Here is a 23,573-nt window from a genome sequence, read left to right as displayed (position 1 = left end):
ATCTGTCTGTACTGGCATGTCCCATAAGATTGTGATATGGTCTTTCTGTGTTACTGTTTGGGGCTCGTGCTCGTACCATTTTTCTTTTGTGTTGATGTTGAATTCTTTGCAGATGTTCCAGTGCAGGTATGTGGCGGCCTTGTTGTGTCTTTGTAGGTATTCAGTTCTGGCCAGCTCAGGGCACCCTGCCACCATATGGCCAATGGTTTCCTGGAATTGATTATTATTATTATTATTATTATTATTATTATTATTATTATTATTAAGTAGTAGTAGTAGTAGTAGTAGTACTCGTAGAAGGCGTCATGGCAGTAGTAGCTCAGTAGAACATCCTCTGGTGCCTCCTAGCGTTAGGAGGTCATTTAGTGAAACATGCCAGGTGAAGGACAACGTCCTACGTCTCTCATTCACTGTTCGTTCAAGCCTGACGACAGGCCGTGGTGTAATGTGATTGCATTACAGCTAAGAGGCAGTGTTCGGGCCGCTATGGCAATATAAACACTGCTTTTATTAACATGTTTGTAAAGCGTTCTTCTTACAAAGAAATAGGCCCTCCTGGCTTCCTGCCTGCACACAATGCAAGGCGGTTGCTATGCAACGTACTAGCGGAGTGATACTGAATCGTGCAAAGGAATTAGACGTCACCTCCGTTATACCGCGGCTGACCTCCGATCACACGCCTTGATTTGAGCTTTCCGTACTTGAAATACTTGTTTATGGAAGGCCTGAATATAAACACACACACACACACACACAGCTCATGCCATTCATATCTCTAATTTATTTCAAAACTATTAAATTCTGCTGTGAGATCGCAACACGTGGTTTTCCGGAGTGCATCTGTTAGATAAGTACAGTATATAGAGGTCTACCTAGGCTAGGGCACGGAGAGCTTATTCTTGCACACAGTCAAAGCCTGATATGAACGGCCTGAGCCGCTTCTTGGACATATTCTGGTTCAAAGAGCATTTCTCACGTTCGGCGCTCGTGGGTCTTTTATAGTTTTGCATTTTGTATTGATTATTATTTCAACCTCTCGCCCGTTTTATTTTCTCTATCTTTCCTTTGTATGCACATGGTCCTATTGCTCTAATAGGGAAATGTTGTTGCCACGTTGTTTGTACGTTTGAAATTAAAAAAAAGAAAAAAGTTCAGTGGTCAGTCAATGACGTCATCTCCAAGCGACAAGACAACATGGCGGATGTAATGAACGTCGGAGTGAATTTGGAAGCTTTTTCTCAGGCTATTAGTGCAATCCAGGCTCTCAGATCCAGTGTGACCAGAGTGTTTGACTCTCTTAAGGATGGAATGAAGAACAAAGAGACCCTGGAAGGCAGAGAGAAGGCTTTTATCACCGAGTTCCAGGACAACCTGCAGGCTGTCAACCGCGACCTGAAGTGAGTTCACAGACACGAGCAGAATCCACCTTCATCTGTTACCACTTCAGTCACCACAGGCCAGCTGTCACAGAATACTATAATGCTATAATAATAATCATAATCATAATATACAGTTATTCATAGAGCACCTTGCTAAAAGCATGTGACGAAGTGCTTCACTAAACAAAAACAAAAACCAGATAAGTCCAGACAAGGCAGGAATAAGAGTAAGATCAAATGAGAGTGAAAATAAAAACAAATATCAAACATTTGTAAAAGCTTTAATAAAAAGAAACGTTTTAAGACGGGATTTAAAATAAACTTGAGACTTAGTTCGTCTTAGCTCAGCAGGAAGAGAGGTCCATAGTGTGGGGGCTCGAACAGCAAAAGCCCGGTCACCCTTTGTAACCAACCGAGCCTGGGAATACCCAGCACGGCTCCATCTGCAGGTCTTAATGGTCGAGGGGGGACATAGCACGTCACTAAAAGCAACCAGCAGGATACCGTTCATCTTTGTGCCACGTTCCTCAGTATCGCTGGCTGTTCTGGCCTTTCAGACGTTGGATCAGCAGCACGGAGGAGTCCAGAGGAAGCCACCATACACCATTATCAAGCGCACCACGGTGCATTTCTGATCATATCAAGGGCCGTTACTGAGTGGCTAGCATACGGGATTATTGAAGTGCTTTAGGCATTTATTATGGATTGGCACCAGTATTGTCAATGGACTGCTGTAGGCAGTATACCCCTGGTCAGTGGTGGGTTAACATAAGGTGTTGTAGTGCGCTTGTAAGTCTTCCCTCCCCAGCAAAGACGGTAGTTTCCGTTGGAAACGTTTTCTTGTCCCTCACGTGACACATGGTGTCCTATAAGGCAAACTCGAGGGTGTTGTGCCTCTTTCAACATTCATGCCTGTGTTAAATGTATTGATACACATTCCTTTTTCATCCCTATGCAGATGACTTGCAGCTGCACCTGTCAACCCCCATGAACGTTCCTCTGTTAAGACTGATAAGCTCTTTCTCTAATATTTAAGCCTGGGTTTCATGCATCTCTTTTAAAGACTAATACGCTTAAAGCTAAATTAAGGGGATATACTTCTAAAACGAACAGACAACTTGACAGTGTGTAAACAGCCAATAAGAAATCTGAAAGGAGGTTTAGATTCAGAATTTAATATTTTATATCACAGCGAGTATTTATCTGTCTCCTCTGTCTTACTGGCTGTCCACTCCCCCTCTCTGTTGTCGTGAGATGAAGAGGCAGAGTGCCTGTTTTTCTGACTGCTTGTCTGTCTCGATGTTGTAGTGAGTTGGAGAGACTGAGTGGTCTTGTTGGTCGTCCATCAGAATCTCATCCTCTTCACAACAGCGGTCTGCTGAGTCTGGATCCCGTCCAAGACAAAACCCCCCTTTATTCCCAACTGCTACAAGCCTACAAGTGGTCCAACAAGGTAGGCCCACTAACTAAGATGAATGTATAAGCATACTGTAAAAACAGTATAATGTTTAATAACTAAAACCTGACCTAATTGCTACCTCTGTCCAATCCATAATGGTAGACTCACTATCCCCCCCCCTCTCTCTGTCTGTCTGTCTGTTTGTCTCTCTCTATGTCTGTCTGTCTGTCCGTCCGTCTGTCTGTCTGTCTCTGTCTGTCTGTCTGTCTGTCTCTCTCTCTGTCTCTCTCATATATAACGGGTGGCAAATTAAAAGAAAGGAAAAATCAGCTTGACCCCTACAGTGAGGGGCCCGGGGGCTCTGTTTTGTTGTGATGCTGTGGGAGGCATTTCAACTTGTGTCGACTACTTTTGAAACAATTCGGTCATAGACATCGTCTCTTAACTCCAACTCCATTCTCGCTTCTCAAGTTGCTAATCAGACTGTAAACAATGATGGGTGCATGGAAGAGGAAGTCTTCATAGAACACAGAACCGAGCAGCCAACAGCTACACTGGACCCAAAATATTGTCCATTGTCCCCAGAGGCTAAATTATTATCAGACGATAGCCGATGGGTTCTGAGAGCTCGTGTTAGTTCAGTCTGTCTGTCTGTCTGTCTGTCTGTCTGTCTGTCTGTCTGTCTGTCTGTCTGTCTGTCGATCCGTCTTAGTCTCGGTCTTTCTTTTTGTATGTAGGTCTGTGTGGCTGGCTGCCTGGCTGGCTTGCTGTCTTATTTTTTTGACTGTCTTTCTACATGCTACTATTAGTACTACTGCTATTATTACTAGTTATGCTACTGCAAATACTGCTACCACTACTAGTACTGCTACTATTGCTGATGTTTCTACTATTAGTACTACGACTACAACCACTGTGACTACTGCTGATTCCCTATTTCTCCTGACCACAGCTCATACCATTACTACTTCGAATATCGCTACCACTGCTACTCCTATTATTACTACTACTATTACTACTGTTTATCTATAACTACTGCTAGTACCATACATGGACTGTTATTTAAACCGCTAATATGTCTTCAGCTACAGTACCATGCCGGCTTAGCATCCAGTTTGTTGAACCAGCAGTCACTCAAACGGTCAGCGAATCAGATGGGAGCATCGGCTAAGAGAAGGCCGAAGGTCCAGCCAAGCACACTAGTTCTCCCACCTCAGTAAGTAACACAGTAAACATAGTAAAAGCACTAAATTATACATTCACATGACACCAGCTATACACAAACTTTACGCACCAGTGTAATGTGTTGTGTGTAGCCGTTTTGACACATTTCTGAATGCTAAATGAGTGATGTGCTAAGCATGCTACACCAGTGGTTCTCAAACATCTTCTGCCACGCCCCCCTTTGGAGGAAGAAACATTTTCATGCCCCCTGCCCCAACAAAATGGTGACAAAATGGGCCAAGTTTAACTTTATTTAAATACCATCAAGATCATGAACATTCCTTTCACTTTTCTTTCATTAATTCTGTTGTGCAAATAACAAACGCAAGTTCCACTTCAACTTTATCAAGCCTCTTGTTGTGACATGTGTCACTAGATTGCTCCATCAGTCTGTGTGCTTTTTCAGAAACAGAAAAACAAAAGGAATTTTAAAAAGCACTTTACTAGAACAATAACAATAAAGTTCAATCTGTTCAAAAAAAAGAACAAATGCAGATATATGGGAAAAACGATGAGCAGGTCAGTTTGTGAGAGCTCAAGTCTTATCAATGCATTAGTGCTGCAATGAGCCTGTTTTGCACTGCACATCTTTTCAAAACGGGGTTGCAGGTTTGATACCGCCACTCTCAAGTCATGCTTTCATGTTGAGGTTGGATCTGTACTTTGAGGCAGCAGCAGAAAAGCCCATCTCACAGAGACAGAATGTGGTGAAGGGAAGCAGCCCACAGTCCTCTGTCCTATGAGTTCATAGAAATGTCCTCAAAGACTATATCAATTCCAGTTGGCTTCAGTGATCACAATTTGGTGGCGATTGTTAGGAAAGCCAAAGTTCCAAAAGTTGGACCTAAAATTGTTGTCCAAAGATCTTTCAAATCTTTGTGAGAATGATTTCATTAGGGACATAAACAGGGTACAATGGGATAATGTGTGTAAAATACATGATGTGGATGCAGCACTTGAACTTTTTACAAAAATGTTTTTAGAAGTGGCCGATAAACATGCTCCCATTAGGGAATCACAGTAAGGAAAACAAAAGCATCTTGGATTGATGAGGAACTGAAAGCCTTGATGGCCCAGAGGGATAAAATGAAAACTGAGTCAGTTAAGTCTGGTAATGCAACTGACTGGAAGTCATATTGTTCACTAAGAAATCAAGTGACAAAATAAATAAGAAAAAGAAAAGAAGGTATTATTAAAATAGGATAAATGAAATTAAACATGATGGAAAGAAACCGTGGAAAACTTTAAACGATTTAATGGGTAGATCGGGGGAAAATACACCCCCCTTCCTAGAGGCAGACGGTACCTTCCTTACTAAACCTCAAGCTATTGCTAACTATTTTAATGAATATTTTGTTGGAAAGATTGAGAAACTAAAAAATGAAACAACTTCAGATAACAAACTTTCAAGACAACTGATTAATGACCATTTTATGAAAAATAGAGATTGTGATTTTGATTTTCAAGCTGTTCAAGTGAATACAGTAGAAACACTTCTCAGTAGTGTAAATAGGGAAAAACCCTCAGGATTAGATAAGCTTGATGGGAAACTCTTAGGAATGGTTTGGCCCTATTGCATTTCCCATATGCCATATTTTGAACCTAAGTTTACAGAAGGGTGTATGTCCCTTGGCATGGAAAGCTGCAAAAGTTATTCCTATACCCAAAAACAAGAAGGGCATGTTTACAGGTGCTAATAGGTGTCCTATCAGCATTCTTCTGGTGCTAAGCAAGCTTATGGAAAGAGTTGTGTTTGACCAGGTTTTATCTTATTTTCCTGTTTAACAAACTTAACTCTGAATTTCAGTATGCCTACAAAAAAGATCACTCCACAAGTACTGCTTTGATGCAGATGACTGATCAGTGCCTGAGGGATATAGACAGGAAAATGATTGTGGGTGCTGTGCTACTTGACTTTAGTGCTGCGTTTGATTTAATAGACCACGAGATGCTTTTAATGAAACGTGCTGCTTATGGCTTTAATAATTTGACTCTTGATTGAATGAGGAGCTACTTATCAAACAGAACACAGACTGTTTACTTTAACGGTAGTTTTTCTACTGTAAGGACAGTACAGTGTGGTGTTCCTCAGGGAAGTTGTTTGGGCCCATTGCTCTACTCTGTTTTTACCAATGATATGCCACTTGTTTTGAGTAATGTTAGCTATGTTTGCCGATGATTCCACAGTGTATATGTTATCAAACAGTGTGGATGAGTTAAACGTTCTCTTGGAAAATTATATGAAATTAATTTTGGACTGGGTAACCAAAAACAATCTAGTTCTGAATGTATCAAAGACGAAATGTATTGTTTTTTGGCTCAAACCATGCATTAAGATGTCAGAACCAATTAAGCATATCTATCAAGGGCAGCTGCACAGAACAAGTTACTGAGGCTAAACTTCTAGGAGTCATTCTGGATGAACAACTATCGTGGCAGAATCACATAGACAAAATAATTGGAAAAATGGGGAGAGGAATATCTATGATAAGAAGATACTCCTCTTTCCTTACGCCAACTACTATCTTACAGGATATACAAACCTTGGTTTTGTCACACCTTGACTACTGCCCAGCAATCTGGTCAAGTGCAGCAAAACAGGAGCTAAACAAGCTTCAGATAGTGCAGAATAGAGCAGCACGTCTTGCACTCAGGTGTTCAATGAGAAAAGGTATAGACCAAATGCGCCATGATCCTGCCTGGCTGAAAGTAGAAGACAGATTAACACGCAGTCTTCTAACGTTAGTCAGGAATATAGTTGTGTCAAAACAACCCTACTGCCTGTCCTCAAGAATAACTTTTCCCCAGGACAGACATGAACATGGAACAAGACAAGTTAGCAGAGGTCATGTTACAATTCCTCAACCCAGAACAAATGCAATGAGAAGAACCTGCTATGTATTGGGCCACATCACAGTGGAATAGGTTGCCATACGTTATTACTCAAGCAACAAGTAAAGGAAGTTTTAAAAAGCAACATAAGAGGTTATTTTTGGGTACAGGTATACACAATGTCTAATACATAACTTTTTATATTTTTATTCTGACATATGTAGCTCAAAGCAGGTGGTAGGAGTAGTCTGTGATAGATGCTGCTGTAAGTGTGTGTGTGTGTGTGTGTGTGTGGGGGGGGGGGGTTATGTGTTTGGCTTCTCTAATAATGCTGGTTTAATTGAGGTGGATGGAATGGGGTGGTGAATTGAATTTAGTGATGCAATTGTGTTTATTTATGTATGCATGCATGTGTAGACATGGATGTCTTTAATGTGGACCCCAGGAAGAGTAGCTGTTGCCTTGGGTAAGAGCTAATGGGGATCTAAATAAACATAAACATACTCCCTCTCCACACCAAGCCAGAATTCACTCAGTGTCTGAGCTGTAAAGCTCAGCGTCAGGGTGGAGTCAGATGTTATCTCCATGAACTGGTCCTCTTCAGCAGAGCTGAAATCAGCCAGCAGGTGCTGCTGCATTGAATGGATCTGTCACCCAGTCATACTGAGCACTGTTGTTTGGGAAGTATTTTTGAAAGATTCCTCTCAGGGAAGAGATGTGCTCCTTAAGACATGAAATCACTGTAGTGGCTCCAGAATCACAGGTTTCAACAAATTCACTCAGATTCTCAAAGAAATCAGTATTTCCTTGATCAAGTCGCCTGCCCCCCATCTCAAGCTTTCCAGTGAATTTACTGATCTTGTTTGCCAGGTGAGGAAGGTGCTTGTCTCTGCCTTCAAGCTGAAGATTTAACACTAGAATGACCAAAGTGGTCATTTTGATGGTTTTGGATTTTCAAAGTTTAATAACTTTGTGAAAAAAAAAGATACAGACCTGCTGCTCCCTGAATGCTCCTAAAATTGCATATATTTGCATTAAAATTAGTTTTAGATCAATTGCACAAAAAAAGGTTATGATAATCTACCTAAAACGACCATGAGGGGTCAACATGACTGTCTCATAATTTGCGTGTGATGGTGTGCGTCATGATGTCAGTATTTATGATGTGTGTTGGTCGCATCGTTTCCTTCGTGAAGTTCATTGCTCTGTCCTAGAAACACACTAGCATTCTCCAGTGCAGAGAAATAGTCTAAACTTGATGTGTGATTATTGCCAACATGTCTGGTTACAGATGCCGTTACAGACGCACCATGACTGCCACTGAGGCGTTGCAGTATTTACAGGCGTTGAACAGCGGCCATATTAAATTGTTTGAAGAATAGTATTAAAGTTGTTAAAGTGTTAATGTTGGTGTCAGTTAGTTTCCTCACAGACATACTAAAACATGTAATGCATTAATATCTCAATTGGGTATTTAGCTTGATAGAATATAGAGTTTAAAAACCGTCCGTCATTTTGACCGCCCATGGTCGTTTTAGGTAGGAGAGAAATTCCCGTCGTTCTAGTGTTAATTCATTACAAATACCGCTGATAGGTCAGTTTCATCAGAAATTGTTCATCACTAAACGTGCTTGCAACTTCATGCATACACTTCTCCAGAAACACCTGAATTTCCTCTCCGAGCTCAAATACTCGCGACAACACTTTACCTCGCGAGAGCCACCTAGCCTCGCTGTGAAACAACACGGCTGAATGTTTGGCTCCCATCTCCTCACAAAGTGCATGCAGAGACCAGCTGCGCTCTCAGGGATCTTGTTTTGATGAATTTGACCATGCTAACAACATGGGTCAAAACCTGGTTTAGGTCAGGGCTAATCTGTCTTGACGCTAGCGCTTCTCTGTGTATGACCCAGTGCGTCCATTGCACATTTGGCGAGACCCTCTTGATTAGTGGCTGCAATCCCTTCGTTTTCCCTGCCGTGGTCTGTGCACCATCTGTGCAAACACCCACACAGTTCTCCCATTTCAGCCCATGTTGTGTCAGGTACCAGTCCTAGAAGCCTGAAGAGCTCATCAGCTGTCACTCTACTTGGGACGTACTTGTAAAACAGCAAATCCTTACACAGTGACCGACATGACAAAGCGAACACAAGCAATGAACAAGCAGTCTTTATTGCTGTCAGTAGCGAGCGTTGGAACGAGCATTGGAACTGGACCTTGGAGCAGTGGAAGAAGGTCACGTTGCCTGGTCCGATCAGTCCCGTTTTCTTTTAGATTACATAGATGGCCATGTATGTTTGTGCCATTTACCTTAGAAAGTGATGGTACCAGGATGCACCATGGGAAGATGGTGGAGTGAGTGTGATGCCATTCATGTGGATGTCAATTTGACAAATGCAATTTTGCAGCAGATGACTACAACAGGGACAGCTATTTCAACTGTGCAATCCTCTGGTGTACATTTATACTGCATCAGTACTGCATTCATATTCTTACATAGTTCTTATTTTTTATATATATTGTTGTTTTATATTGTAGTATATTGCACACATTATTTTTCTGTTTTTCCTATAATTTCCCCAATGCTTAACACTGATCAGCCAAAACATTAAAACCACTGACAGGTAAGTGAATAACACTGATTATCCCGTTACCATGGCACCTGTCAAGGGGTGGGGTGTATCAGGTAGCATGTGAACAGTCAGTTGTTGAAGATGATGTGTTGGAAGCAGGAGAAATCCGCAAACGTAAGGATCTGAGAGACTTTGACAAGGGCCCAGTTGTGATGGCTGGATGACAGGGTCAGAGCATCTGGCAGGTCTTGTAGGGTGTTGCCAGTAAGCAGTGGTCAGTACCTACCAAAAGTGGTCCAAGGAAGGACAACCAGTGAACTGTCGACAGGGTCATGGGTAATCAAGGCTCACTGATGCTTGTGGGGAGTGAAGGCTAGCCCAGCGTTTCTCAAACATCTCCTGCAGGACCACTTGCCCTCATGTTTTAGATCTCTCCCTGCTCGCTGGGCTAGCCCGTCTGGTCTGATCCCACAGAAGACCTTCTGTAGCTCATATTACTGAAAAGGTTAATGCTGGCTATGATATAAATGATATATGGTGTCAGAACACAGCACATCTTAGCTTGCTGCGGACCAGTCAAAATACCAATGCTGACCCCTGTCCACCAGCAGTGGACAGTGGGGGTAAAATTGGACCTTAGACCATCGATTTGTCCATGTCTGTGTCTAAGTTTGTGTCTTAATTTGATGGCTGGGAGAGCTGGCACTGGATCGGCTGGGAGAGCTTGGTCTGCTGCGTCCTGTGGACCCAGGGACCACGGCCCTGCCTGGAGCTGCACCTGAAGAGGAAACACCGAGGGCGGTCTGACAGGACACATAAGCGGGGCAGGCTAAGCTAACTGCTAGCCCATGCAGACCAGCAGTTCTGATAACATCGAGGGCGGTCTGGCGGCAGCCTCGCCTAGCCTTGACTGTGTTTTTGGTGTCGTCGTATGGAGTGTGGGGAGGTGTGTCGAGGGTGCCTGGCTGGGAGAGCTGGTGTTGCATCGGTTGGGGGGGCCTGGTCTGCTGCATCCTGTGGGCCCAGGGCCGTCCGTCCAGCCATCCGTCTGTCTGTCTGTCTGTCTGTCTGTCTGTCTAGAAATTAAGCATTGGTCTTTATGGAACAGACGGCATCTGTTTATTTAAAGCAAATTAATTTTTTACTCCTCTTCCTTTGCTTTTTCCCTCTCTCTCTCTTGTCTGTCTTTTTATAACTTTCCATTTCTTTCTTTCTCATTTCTTTACTTTGTGTTTCACTTCCTCTCTCTCTCTCTCTTTGTGTCTCTCTCTGTCTCTCTCTCTGTCTCTCTGTCTCTTCTCTCTGTCTCTGTCTCACTTTCTCTGTCTCTTTCTCTGTTTGTCTCTATGTCTCTCTCTCAAATTAAAATAGCTTTATTGGCATGAACAAAACATATGTTGTCGCTGAAGCACTTTGCAAAAGATTAAAACATTACATCACATATTGAATACACATTAAATTCACATTACATCACATATTAAATATACATTAAATTCACATTACATCTCATATTAATACATAGGTGCCATCACATAAGCAGGTTCCATATTTTTGCCTGCTGAAGCAGTCAATTTTTTTTTTGCCATACAGTACAGTTCAATAAATATTGTACAGTTTAATGCAATTGCTTAATAGCATATAATTTTGGGGATCTTATAGTTGTTGTGAGTCCCGCAGGCTGTGGCAGCAGATACATATTGAGCTGCCAGAGGAGCTGTTGTTCCTTCACCAGAAATGCCAGTTTCTCCTCTGGGCTTAACAGTAGGAAGTTTGGTACTTTCTTGGCTGTTTCCCTGAAGTGGAAGTCTCTTACTGAAGAGAACTTCCCACAGTGGAGGAGGAGGTGCATCTCTGTTTCTACCTCCCCTGTCCAGCAGTGACCACATATACACTCCTCTCTGGCTAGCCATGTTTGTCTGTGTCTTCCTGTTTCTATAGCCAGCTGGTGGTCACTGAGCCTGTATTTGGTCAGGATCTGTCTCTGCTTCGTATCTCTAACAGAGTGGAGATACTCTGCCAATCTATATTCTCTGTTTAGGGTCAAGTAACACTTTAGTCTGCTTTGGGTTTTAGTTTCATTTCTTCACTGTTCCAAATATAGATCTTTTGACTGATTCATAATTTGTTTTATTCTGCTGTTTTTTGAGGCGGTGCTGATGGGAGCCTGGTTGGTTAGCTTCACCATCAGCTGACTGAGGGGACTGTTTTCAGGGTTCAGCTCTTGGGTTTTTAATGCCTTGAATGGAAGGGTGTCTTTTGGGCTTGAATTTAGATGCGTCCAAAATGTTATGGCCCAATTTTGGATGTTTAACAGTAGTGGGAAACGCCCCATTTCTGCTCGGCAGGCATTATTTGGTGTCTTCCTTTGAACATTTAAAATTTTTCTGCAGAACTCGGTGTGGAGGGCCTCTATTGGGTGTTTGTCCCATGAACCATGCTCCAATCCACTGAGCAGGCCCCAGACCTCACTTTCATACAAAACTATGGGTAAAATAATGTAATCAAATATTTTTGTCCAGATTCTAACTGGAATCTTAATGTTTAATAGTTTGGTTTTTAATGCATACATTGCCCTGCATGCTTTTTCTTTGAGTGTGTGTATTGCCATACTGCCATACTTCCTGATGCAGATATGGACAGACCAAGGTATGTATAATTTTTTTGTGTGTTCAATTAGGGTAAAAGTAAAGTGATATTTGTTTGCAAGGTATCTGGGTTTTTTTTTCTGAAATATCATAATTTGGGTTTGCTTAAAGTTTACATCCAATGCCCAGTTTTGGCAGTATTTTCCTAGGATGGACAGGTTATGTTGAAGACCATCACTAGTTGGGGACAACAGAATAAGGTCATCTGCATAAAGCAGGTATTTAATCTCTGCGTCATAGAGTGTGAGGCCTGGAGCTGCTGAATGGTGCAGCTGGTGAATGGTCCAGCTGCAAGTTCATTTATATACAGGTTGAATAATGTTGGACTTAAACAGCATCCTTGCTTCACACCGCATTCTTGGGTAAAATACTCTGTTCTTTGATCTATGTCTCTCTCGCTCTCTCTCTCTCTCTCTCTCTCTCTCTCTCTCTCTCTCTCTCTCTCTCTCTCTCTCTCTCTCTCTCTCTCTCTCTCTCTTGAGTGGAAGTCTGTGTGAGTGAGTGCACGTTTTGGCGTTTTCTATTTTCTATTTTTCGTTGTTTCGTGTTTTTTGGGGGTGTTTGTATTTTGAAAGATTTGCTGTCGTGGTGGTGTGTTTTGGTAGTGGAGTGGTTTGGACAGGCCTGGCTGTGAGTCATGCAGACTCGTGGAGTCGGAGGCATGGGGCTGGAGGAGCTCACACGCCGACACAGAGTTACACTCTGTCCGTCTGTCAGTTGCTCAGTGGAGGTTGCGGTTTAGCAGTCGGTGAAGTCGTTGGCTATGGCAGTGTTAAGTCCGCATTTAGAATGAATAGTGGAGTCGTTGTGTTTCTCCACAGTATTGATAAAGTCAATGTGGTTGTGGAGCAAGGCGTGGTAATCCAGGACACCTTTGTTCAGGTGGTGCCGCTGGTTAATCCGGCCAAAAAAGTAATTTTGTCCAAAGTCCGTCCATTCATTAGCAACGAAATATTGCGAAGAGCACTAGTGAGACACGGACAATTAATGTCTCCTATAAATTGATTCCTCTGAGCTGCCAATCTCCACATTTAAAACATGTTGTTTCCTTCAGAAGGCAGCAGGTCTTTATGGTTCCGAGGAACAACACGGAGTTGAATCAAATATTGAAGTTCAGAGTTGATGGTTTTGACTATGATGTGTATGTATCATCAGAGACAATGAAATGTTTAGGTTGCGGAATGGAGGCTCATCTCATCCATTCCTGTCCAGAGAAATCAGCTGCTGAGCCAAATGAGGGTGAGACTGCAGCACAGCACCCTGAGCAAACTGGAACTGCAGCGCCGATCCCAAAGCAGGAAGAAACACAGCAGGAAGAAAACCAGAGTGAAGCTGAGTTTCTGGCCGCTGGTTCAGGTGCTGCTGTTCCTGGTTCAGCTAACCCAGAGGCTGCTGGTTCGGATTCTGCTGATCCAGGTTCTGCTAAACTATGGGCTGCTGGTTCAGCTGCTGATGATCTGGGTTCAGCAAGTTCAGGGGCTGTGGGTTCGGGTGCTGCTGATCCGGGCCCTACACAGGACGATAATGTTGTAGAGGTTGTTGAAAAGTGTCCCACAGATACTACTACCTGTGATGTAATGGACACGGAGTCTGAAACTAATGAAGCAGAATGTTCTCTGGAGGAGGAATGTGTGATGTTGGTAAAGAAAGACTCTTCTAATGTCAAGAATAAGAAGAGGAAACCTGATGAGGTGTCTCCGCCTTCTAGTATAGCGACAAAGGTTTCTCGTCAGAGGAGGTGTCTGCAGTCAGATGAGAGTGAAGGTGATGAGGCGAGTGATGTGGAGTCTCTGGCTGCCTCGCAGACGGGGACTCAGAAACAGACTGGGTACTCTGTAGTGAGCATTAAGAAGTTCTTGCAGGACACTAAGGGGGCCAGAAATGTAAAAGTTGACAAAGTGTTTCCTGATTTGCAACTCTTCCTTGATTCAGTGAAGACTTTTCTGAGAAGTCCTGGTGGTCTGGGGGAGAAAGCTTTCACTTAACAGAAACTTTTCGTTTGAAAAAAATAGTTCAAAAGGTCAGAAATAAGTTAGGGAATGATGAATAAGTTTTTCAATGTATTCTTTCTCTGTCCACTTGTTTCTGTTTTGCAACTTCTTTTCTTATGTCTGTATGGACATAAGAATGGGGAGCTTAAATTCAAATGGGCAAGGACCGGTGGGAAAAGGGCCTCTCTTTTCAAGCTGTGTGCTCTTAAAAAGTTAGATGTGCTTTTTGTACAAGAGACACACAGTACCACTCATAACAAGGCTGACTGGAGGACAGAATGGACTGGTGAGACCTTTTTAAGTCACAAAACCAGTAACAGTGGTGGAGTTGGTATTATTTTCTCCAGGAATTTTATTCCTCGGTCTGTCGAGTCTGAGGAAGTTATTAAAGGCCGCCTGTTAAAATTAACAGCAGTGTATGAACAGGTAAAAATGGTGTTTATTAATGTTTACGCTCCAGTTGTGGGAGTGGAGAGGTTAGTCTTCCTGGATGTTTTAGATGAGGTTATTGAGAATGGTACCAGTGAGGACTGTTTATTCATTGGTGGAGATTTCAACTGTACTGAGGACAGCAGGTTGGACAGGAACCATGCAGAGCCTCATGCTGCCTCTCGCAGTCATCTGGTTCGTCTTATTGAGGCTCATGAACTGTGTGAGGTGTGGAGAGGGTTTCATGACAAACAGAGACAATACACCTGGACACATGTTAAGGACAACTTGATGTCTATGGCCAGGCTTGATGGTTTCTATTGCTTGAAACATCAGTTTATGTGTTCAAAAGTTTTATCATCAGCCCTGTGTGTTTTTCTGACCACTCACTAGTAATGGTTTCTGTCTTTATAAAATGTGTGAAATCCAATAGTGCCTACTGGCATTTTAACACAGCCTTACTGGAGGATAGAAACTTCAAGGACACTTTTGTCTGTTTTTGGAAAAACCACCAAAGTACAATATCTGATTTTGTGTCTGTACAACAGTGGTGGGATATTGGAAAAGTCCAAATAAGACAACTGTGTCAACAGTACACTCGGAATGTCACACAAACCTTAATGACTTCAGTGAAAGCTCTGCAGTCTGAAGTAGAGGAACTCCAGGGCTCGGCTGAGGCCACAGGGGACCAACGCCATACTGCGGCACCCGCAGAGAAAAAGTCTCGTTTGAACAACCTGCTGGGTGTTTCAGCTCAGGGCGCTTTGGTCAGGTCCCGCTTTCAACATGTAGCCCAGATGGATGTCCCATCACACTTTTTCTTTGGCCTGGAGCGTAAGAATGGACAGAAGCGGTTCATTCACAGCTTAAGATCTGACACTGGGCAGGTGCTGACTGACCATACTGCAATGGAGCAGCGTCCGAGTGATGTCACAGCATCGCTGTCGCTATGAATGCGTCACAGGAAATCAGACATGCGGAGCATGTACAGTACAGCATGGCTGTGTTTACAACACCAACTCGCGTATATGCTGCCATAAATCTGATAATATTAACCCCGAATGATGTCCCCGGTGCAAAGGTCACATCAGAGATTGAGGTGCACAGTAACCTGCAACTAAAAAGATGGTTTAAGTGTGGTGGACTGCCGAGGACAGGGAAAAAAAAAAACGAGTTGATTGACCGGTTGGTTGAGGGGGTGTGTCAGCTGTCACACAGCATAAGGTTTCCCATTTTCTCTTCATTTGGCTATGTAGGCTGCTGCATACGTTCAGATTTGAAATCAAATAATTTCATATGAGGTTACAGTACAGCTTTTCAGTGTTTAGCTTCTATTACTGACCCTGTCAGAAGCGGACTGGCCAGAGAGTACCGGGACAAAGTACCGATTGCACCCAACCCCCCGCTCATGGTTTTATGAACACTTGATTACAGTTAGATTAGAGGACTTCTTTTATTAGCTTTTATTAACTTTTTAATATTTTATTTTATAATGTTAACTTGGCCCAGTAGTTTAAGTGGTCTGAAATACTGGGACTATACAAAAAAACTGTTATTTTCTAAATGGTGAATTCAATATTTATTTATTTATTTATGAAAATTCTGTTTATTCATTTTCCATGTTTACACAGTATAACAAGAGAGACAAACATAACAACAACTCACACCCAGTGCCACTATAAGATATACACCTTACATTTATCATTCACTGTACACACATACACACCACTACACTCTCCCACATAGAGATATGACTCCCACACCCCGAAATATGGATACAGAGATAGAGAATGATGATAAGATAAAAATTAAAATATGTAAAATAATTAGTAAATTAAGAATAGATTCCATGTAATTCATCCATGGATGTGAATCCGATATTTATACAAACACCCTCTAATAAAAGCTGAAAATTCGTACTTTAACCACATATGAAATTGTTTGATTTAAAATCTGAACTTTTGTGGCATATAGCCAAATGAACAGAGAAAATTCTCCTTTGTACCAGACATTAAGGTGGACAATGTATATTCGAATAGATTATGTGTGACTTCCATAATACATGTGATTTGATGCACGTAGGTCTTGAACACAGAGTTTCTGGCTGAGTATCTTAGTGAAGCTTTTGTTTACATTGACATCTGAGCTGGTGGTGTACCGGCTATTCATTTCAGGATCAAGCACTGCATCGAAGATGGACGAGACAACGTAATCGATCCATCCATTGATGATGGCAAGTGGTACCAGATGCAACTTCATGCAATCCAAGGTCACCTACCGGCTCCTCCCATCCCACTGATAACAGGCTGGAAAAGTCTGACGAGTGCCATGGACCTGCCAGAGTCATTCAATCATGGTCCCATCTACCACTGGCTGGTAGAATCCATTGAGACGGACAACGCACAGGCTACAGAGCAACCCCTGCGACGTGGGGAGCAATATCGCACCTCCGGTTGGGTTGGTGAGATTTCTGTCCAGAATGACGGAAAGCTCATCTTCATGAAAGCTGCAGTGAGAGCATCGATGAACAATGAACAACACAGCACGCTAGTGACACTATCCACACAAAGTGGTTCCGTGATGGATGGCAGCTGTGACTGCAAGGCCTCTGCACTTGGCTGGTGTAGCCATGTTGGTGCCATGCTCCTTACAGCTCTTTATAAGCCAACATGCACCGACCTCCCATGCCAGTGGAAAAAAAGGAGCAAGCGAAAGGACCCTGGCCCAGTTCATGACAAATCCTACAGAAAAAAACATTGTCAGTGTTCTGAAGTTTGACCCCAGGCCCATCACGTACAGAGGGGTCAGTGATGAACAATTGAACAATTTTGTGGCAGATCTTAGAACGGTGAATCATGGCACTGGTGTCACCAGCATGCGGCAGACACTGTTGGTCCATGTTTATGAGGATTATGCCCGTACAGGTGAAAGGAAATGAGAAATCTATCATCTCAAAGACATATTAAAACGGAACCTCAGTGTCAATGAACAGCATCAAGTGATTGCTGATACTGAGGCTCAAAAATTACGCAAAAAAAAAAAAAACGAAGAAAATTACAGCAAACTGCTTCCTTCTAATGTAGTCTAGTGCATCCAATGTCTGACTTCCGTTTGCTGCGAAGCTTCCGCTTCCACTCGGGAAAGGCTAAAAATAGCTCATGAACGCTGCCCCATTCGTAAGTGTGCTGTCAGTTTCTACAGTAGTGTAGAGCCGAAGGAACGGAGAAGACCGTAGGTTCACACTTTAGCCGTGTAGGCAACTTTCTTTAATCTACGGTAAATCAGAGAGCAACCAAACCACAGCTCGACTGAGCGGAGGTGGCAAGAATAATCAGAAAACTGGCTGGACAACCATAACTTAACCCTGCGTTAACCTGCCAGGGCAACCATGACTTAACCCTTAGTTCCTGGGTTGAATTCTGTCCCCAATACGTGTCCACCACATGAGCCCCCCCAGAATTCGCCCTAGTAATCGAAGTCAGGCAGGCGCGGGGGGACAACAGGCCGTCCGCGGCGGCTCCGGATAACAGGGGCCGGAGTGTCTCTGGGAGGCATTGACGCGGGCCTGTGGAGGTCGGCCTGAGGAGCAGAAGAGGCAGCTCGGGCCTCCACGGGGGGAGGAGGCGGAGCCGGGGGACGACCGCGACGAGGAGGTTGGGCTAACTCCAACGGCTGCGTCAAGTCCAGGTGTGCGGGTTTAACTCGGTCCACTGAAACATGCTCGGCCGTGCCCCCAAAATCCACCACCAGGTGCTTAGTTCCCCGTTCCAGGACACGGAAGGGGCCGTCATAAGGGGGTTGCAGAGGGGGGCGGTGTGCGTCGTGACGGATGAACACGTAGTCCGCTGACTGCAGACCTGGGGGCACCTGGGACACCGGCGCGCCGTGTTGGGCGGTAGGGACGGGTGTGAAAGCTCTGACCCCGTCCAGCAAGGAGGCTCGTTGGTCCACAGCTGACCAGGGACGCGTTGCATTGGGCATGAAATCGCCTGGGACTCGCAGCGGCGTGCCGTACACCAGCTCCGCAGAGGAGGCTTGTAGGTCTTCCTTCGGGGCGGTCTGCAGGCCCAGCATGACCCATGGGAGCTTGTCGACCCAGTTGCAGTCCTTGAGAGTAGCCCGAAGCGCAGCCTTCATGGACCGGTGGAAGCGCTCACATAGGCCGTTCGCCTGAGGGTGGTAGGCGGTAGTGCGATGAAGCTTGACGCCCAGAGCCTCACCCACAGCACTCCATAGCTCTGAGGTAAACTGTGGCCCGCGGTCAGATGAAAGGTCGGAAGGCGTACCGAAACGTGAGACCCACGACCCAATAAAAGCCCGGGCCACATCAGCAGACGTCGTGGATGCCAGGGGAACAGCTTCAGGCCAGCGCGTAGTCCTGTCCACCACAGTGAAGAGGTAGGTGAACCCATGGGAGGGGGGTAGGGGACCAACCAGGTCGACGTGGACATGGTCAAATCGTCTCTCCGGCACTGCGAAGCGTTCCAGGGGCGCCTTAATGTGGCGGTGTATCTTAGCCCGCTGACAGGCAACACACGAGTCGGCCCACGCTTTCACGTCTCTCTTAAGTCCCTCCCACACAAACTTAGCAGAGGTCAGGCGCACGGATGGCTTACCGCCTGGATGAGAGAGGCCGTGCACAGCTTCAAATACGGGGCGTCTCCAGCTGTGCGGGACGATGGGCCTGGGCTGTCCTGTGGAGACGTCACACAGGAGGGTGGCACCTGTGTCGCTGAAAGGAACGTCCTGCAGGCGGAGCCCCGTGTCGGAGGCCCGGAGACGGAGGATGCTCGGGTCCGTGGCCTGGTCAACGGCCATCTGTGCATAGTCAAGGCCTAGGTGGACCGCTCCAATCACTGCCCTAGAGAGGCAGTCAGCTACCTGGTTAGACTTACCAGCGACGTGCTGGATGTCGGTAGTGAATTCCGAAATGTAGGAGAGTTGTCGCTGCTGGCGAGCGGACCATGGCTCGGCCGTCTTGGACATGGCAAACGTGAGGGGCTTGTGGTCCACGTACGCAGTAAACTCGCGGCCCTCTAGCAGGAAACGGAAATGCCGGACAGCGAGCCAGAGACCGAGGAGTTCCCTGTCAAAAGTACTATACTTGCGCTCTCGGGGTGTAAGCTGGCGACTGAAAAAGGCCAAAGGCTGCCAAGCCCCCCCCACCCACTGTTCGTGAACCGCACCAACAGCATAGTCCGATGCATCCGTGGTTATGGAAATAGGCGCTGTAGGTGAAGGATGCGCTAGCAGGGTAGCCTGGGAGAGCGCAGCTTTAGTCTCGGTGAACGCACGGTCCCGCTCTGCTGTCCAGTCGACCGCCTGGTTGGGGGACATGCCTTTCAGCGCCTCGTACAGTGGCCGGATGATAAAGGCGGCTCGGGGAATGAAGCGGTGGTAGAATGTCACCATCCCGATGAACTCCCTGAGCGCACGAGCTGTTTGGGGGCGCGGAAAGGCCGCCACCGCTTCCACCTTTGAGGGCAGGGGGACTGCCCCGTCCCCAGTGATGCGATGCCCGAGGAAATCAATGGCTGTCAGCCCGAACCGGCACTTCGCCGGGTTGACGATCAGCCCATGCTGGCTGAGGCGTGTGAAGAGGGCATGAAGATGGGACAGGTGTTCTTCCTTGGAGGCGCTGGCAATGAGTATGTCGTCCAAATAGACGAAGAGGAAAGGAAGGCCACGGAGCACTGAATCCATCAGCCGCTGAAAGGACTGGGCCGCGTTTTTGAGTCCAAATGGCATTCGTAGGAATTCAAATAGGCCGAATGGGGTAGTCACCGCTGTCTTGGGGATGTCTGAGGGGTGCACGGGAACTTGATGATAACCACGGACCAGGTCGACTTTTGAGAAGACGCATTTGCCAGACAGGTTTGCAGAAAAGTCCTGGATATGCGGGACAGGATAGCGGTCGGGCGTGGTGGCGTCATTTAGTCGGCGGTAGTCCCCGCATGGGCGCCAACCTCCATCAGGCTTAGCGACGATGTGGAGTGGGGACGCCCACGGGCTGTCAGAGCGGCGGATGATCCCCATGCGTTCCAGGTGCTCGAACTCAGACTTGGCAATGGCGAGTTTGGCGGGGTCGAGACGCCTGGCTCTGGCGTAGACCGGGGGCCCCTTCGTAGCAATGTGATGCTCCACCCCATGCTTAGCGGTGGGTGCAGAGAAGGTAGGCTGGGTGAGGTCAGGGAACTCAGCGAGGAGGCGGGTGAACTTGTCTGCCTCTGAGAGAGAGTTGGCTAGACCTGCATAGGCCGCTTCCCTCCGCGTACATGCGAAGGAGGAGAAGGTTAAGGCATCGACCAGACGGCTGTTCTGAATGTCCACTAGCAAACCGTAAGCGCACAGAAAATCAGCTCCGAGGAGGGGAAGCGTTACATTGGCCATGACGAACTCCCACGTGAAACGTTGTCCACCAAAACACAGTTCTACAGACCGCACGCCGTAGGTGTGGATAGGGCTGCCGTCAGCCGTCGCCAACTGGGGGCCCCGCTCCCCGCCCATGATGTCGACGTCAGTAGCAGGGAGCACGCTTCTCTGTGCGCCCGTGTCACAAAGAAATCGCCGACCGGAGATGGTGTCGAGGATGAAGAGTAGCCTGCTCGTATCGCCAACACTCATGGCCACTACTGAGTGTTGGCCCTCTCGTTTCCCGTCGGCCTGTAGTTGCAGGGGGAACGGCACCGTTTAGCTTTCGCACCAAATCGAGCGTGGTACATACAGAGTCCAGAGGGCTTGTAGCGGTCTGATGCTGTGGCGCCACCGTCGGGCCACGCCCGCGATGTCGGCGGGGGGCCAGTGAAGGTAGGAGCCAGCACCCCGGCATGGGAGGAACGTTGTGTAGCGACGAAGAATCGGTCAGCCTCCTTTGCCAGCTCACGGGGATCAGTGATGGTGGAGTTAGCGAGCGCAGTCTGGACGTGGGGCGGCATGTTGCGCAGAAACAGCTCCATAAACAGGAAACATGGCTTTTCTTGACCCAGTAGGTTTAACATCCTGCTCATTAGCTCCGATGGTTTGCCATCTCCCAAGCCCTGAATTGCGAAGAGGCGACGTGCTCTCTCCGTTGTTGACAGTTCAAAAGTTTCAAGGAGGAGATGTTTAAGTGCGGCGTATTTACCATCGGCCGGTGGGTTGGTTATGAAACCGCTTATCCTGGAAGCCGTAGCGCACCCCAGCGCTGCCAATACGTAGTAGTACCTGGTCTCGTCTGCTGTTATGTCTCTGAGCGCGAACTGTGCCTCAGCCTGCGCGAACCATGTAGCCGCGGAAGACTCCCAAAACTCCGGCAGTTTAATTGCAACGGCGTTCGTAGCCATAATGTGTGTGGTTTCAGAAAACTTATCCGAAAACCGACGTCGGGGTCACCAGTGTAGAGCCGAAGGAACGGAGAAGACCGTAGGTTCACACTTTAGCCGTGTAGGCAACTTTCTTTAATCTACGGTAAATCAGAGAGCAACCAAACCACAGCTCGACTGAGCGGAGGTGGCAAGAATAATCAGAAAACTGGCTGGACAACCATAACTTAACCCTGCGTTAACCTGCCAGGGCAACCATGACTTAACCCTTAGTTCCTGGGTTGAATTCTGTCCCCAATACGTGTCCACCACAGTAACCTATTTAGAGAGGAGCAGGCAGTGACTAAGAGTTTTTATACCGATCTCCCTCAGGTGGATCGGCAGAGCAAAGTAGAGTTGGAAGCAGCTCTTTCCTCTGATGAACTCTATGCTGCTCTGCAGATTATGCAGAGTGGGAAAGCTCCTGGAATTGAAGGTCTACCTGTTGATTTTTACAAATCTCTCTGGTCGGTGGTCGGGGGGGGGGGGATCTGCTGGCGGTGCTAAATGACAGCCTCGCCAGAGGGCGTCTGCCATTGAGCTGCAGGTCGGCGGTTTTCACCCTGCTGCCCAAGAAAGGTGACCCACAGGCCATTAAAAACTGGAGGCCTGTGTCACTACTTTGCACTAATTATAAGCTCCTCGCAAATTAGCAACCAGACTGAGTAAAGTGATGGAACAGGTGATTCATTGTGACCAGACCTACTGTGTACCTGGCAGGTTGATTTCAGATAACATCATTCTGATTCGAGACTTTTTAGAGATCTGTAGGCTGATTGGCCTCAACGCCGGCATCATATCCATTGATCAAGAAAAAGCCTTTGATCATGTTGAGCATGAATATCTTTGGCTCACATTGAGGGCTTTGGTTTTGGTCCTGGCTTTATTAGCAAACTTAAGGTTCTGTATTAATTAATGGTGGTTTGAGTGCTCCTTTTCAAATGCAAAGGGGGATTAAACAAGGCTGTGCTCTATCGGGCATGTTATATTCCCTAACACAGTGTTTCTCAACCCAGTCCTCAAGGAACCCCTATCCTGCAGATTTTCTTTGCAACCCTGAATAGGTACCTGTTTGTAGTAATTCAGCAGTGAATGTCAGAGTTTGCACACCTTGCATAATTAAGTGCTGTGAGATGATTGGTTGAGTAAGTACAAGCAGAGCTACCTATGCAGGGTTACAATGAAAATCTGCAGGATAGGGGTTCCTTTAGGACTGGGTTGAGAAACACTGCCCTAGCATTTGATCTGCTGTTACACAAACTTAGATCTGATCTTCAGGGTATAACTAACCCAGGTTGTAGTGCACCCTTAAATCTGTAAGCCTATGTGGATAATCTAGTAATTCTGGTGAACAGTCAGCAGAATATTGACATGTTGGAGAGGGACATCGTCCAGTTTGGCTTAATATCTTCAGCCAAAGTTAACTGGCTCAAAAGTGAAGCTGTCAGTGTTGGGGTGTACTGGAGAAAAAGCTGTGTTTGCCTGGGGGGTTGGTTTGGAAGGTGGGAGGGCTGAAATATTTAGGAGTGTTTCTAGGTGATCAGTCTGTTGTTCTTAAAAAACTGGGAAAATGTTCTTGAAAAGGTCAAAGGTCGGTTGGCAAAGTGGAAGTGGATTTTAACTGAGATGTCCTACAGAGGTCGAGTCCTGATGACCAACAACTTGATATCATCAATGTTATGGCATCACCTGTCAGTTGTTGACCCCCCACCAGGCCTGCTGTCCAAGAAGCAGGCTCTTCTTGTCAACTTCTTCTGGGAC

The 23,573-nt window shown here is 45.9% G+C and overlaps 1 protein-coding gene across 1 annotated transcript in view; it reads left to right on the top strand.

Annotated features, from left to right (window-relative positions):
• The first annotated feature begins 1,188 nt into the window (after positions 1–1,188).
• Positions 1,189–23,573, top strand: part of med27 (mediator complex subunit 27) — a 52,964-nt gene continuing 30,579 nt past the window's right edge. The window contains exons 1-3 of the mRNA XM_056289193.1: positions 1,189–1,397; positions 2,688–2,832; positions 3,864–3,994. Of these exons, the coding sequence (XP_056145168.1) occupies positions 1,195–1,397; positions 2,688–2,832; positions 3,864–3,994 (479 nt within the window). The 5' untranslated portion in view covers positions 1,189–1,194. The remainder of the gene's footprint in view (positions 1,398–2,687; positions 2,833–3,863; positions 3,995–23,573) is intronic.

This window comes from Lampris incognitus, chromosome 1, assembly GCF_029633865.1.
Source record: "Lampris incognitus isolate fLamInc1 chromosome 1, fLamInc1.hap2, whole genome shotgun sequence".
NCBI lineage: Eukaryota > Metazoa > Chordata > Actinopteri > Lampriformes > Lampridae > Lampris > Lampris incognitus.
This window is presented reverse-complemented; position numbering and strand designations above follow the sequence as displayed.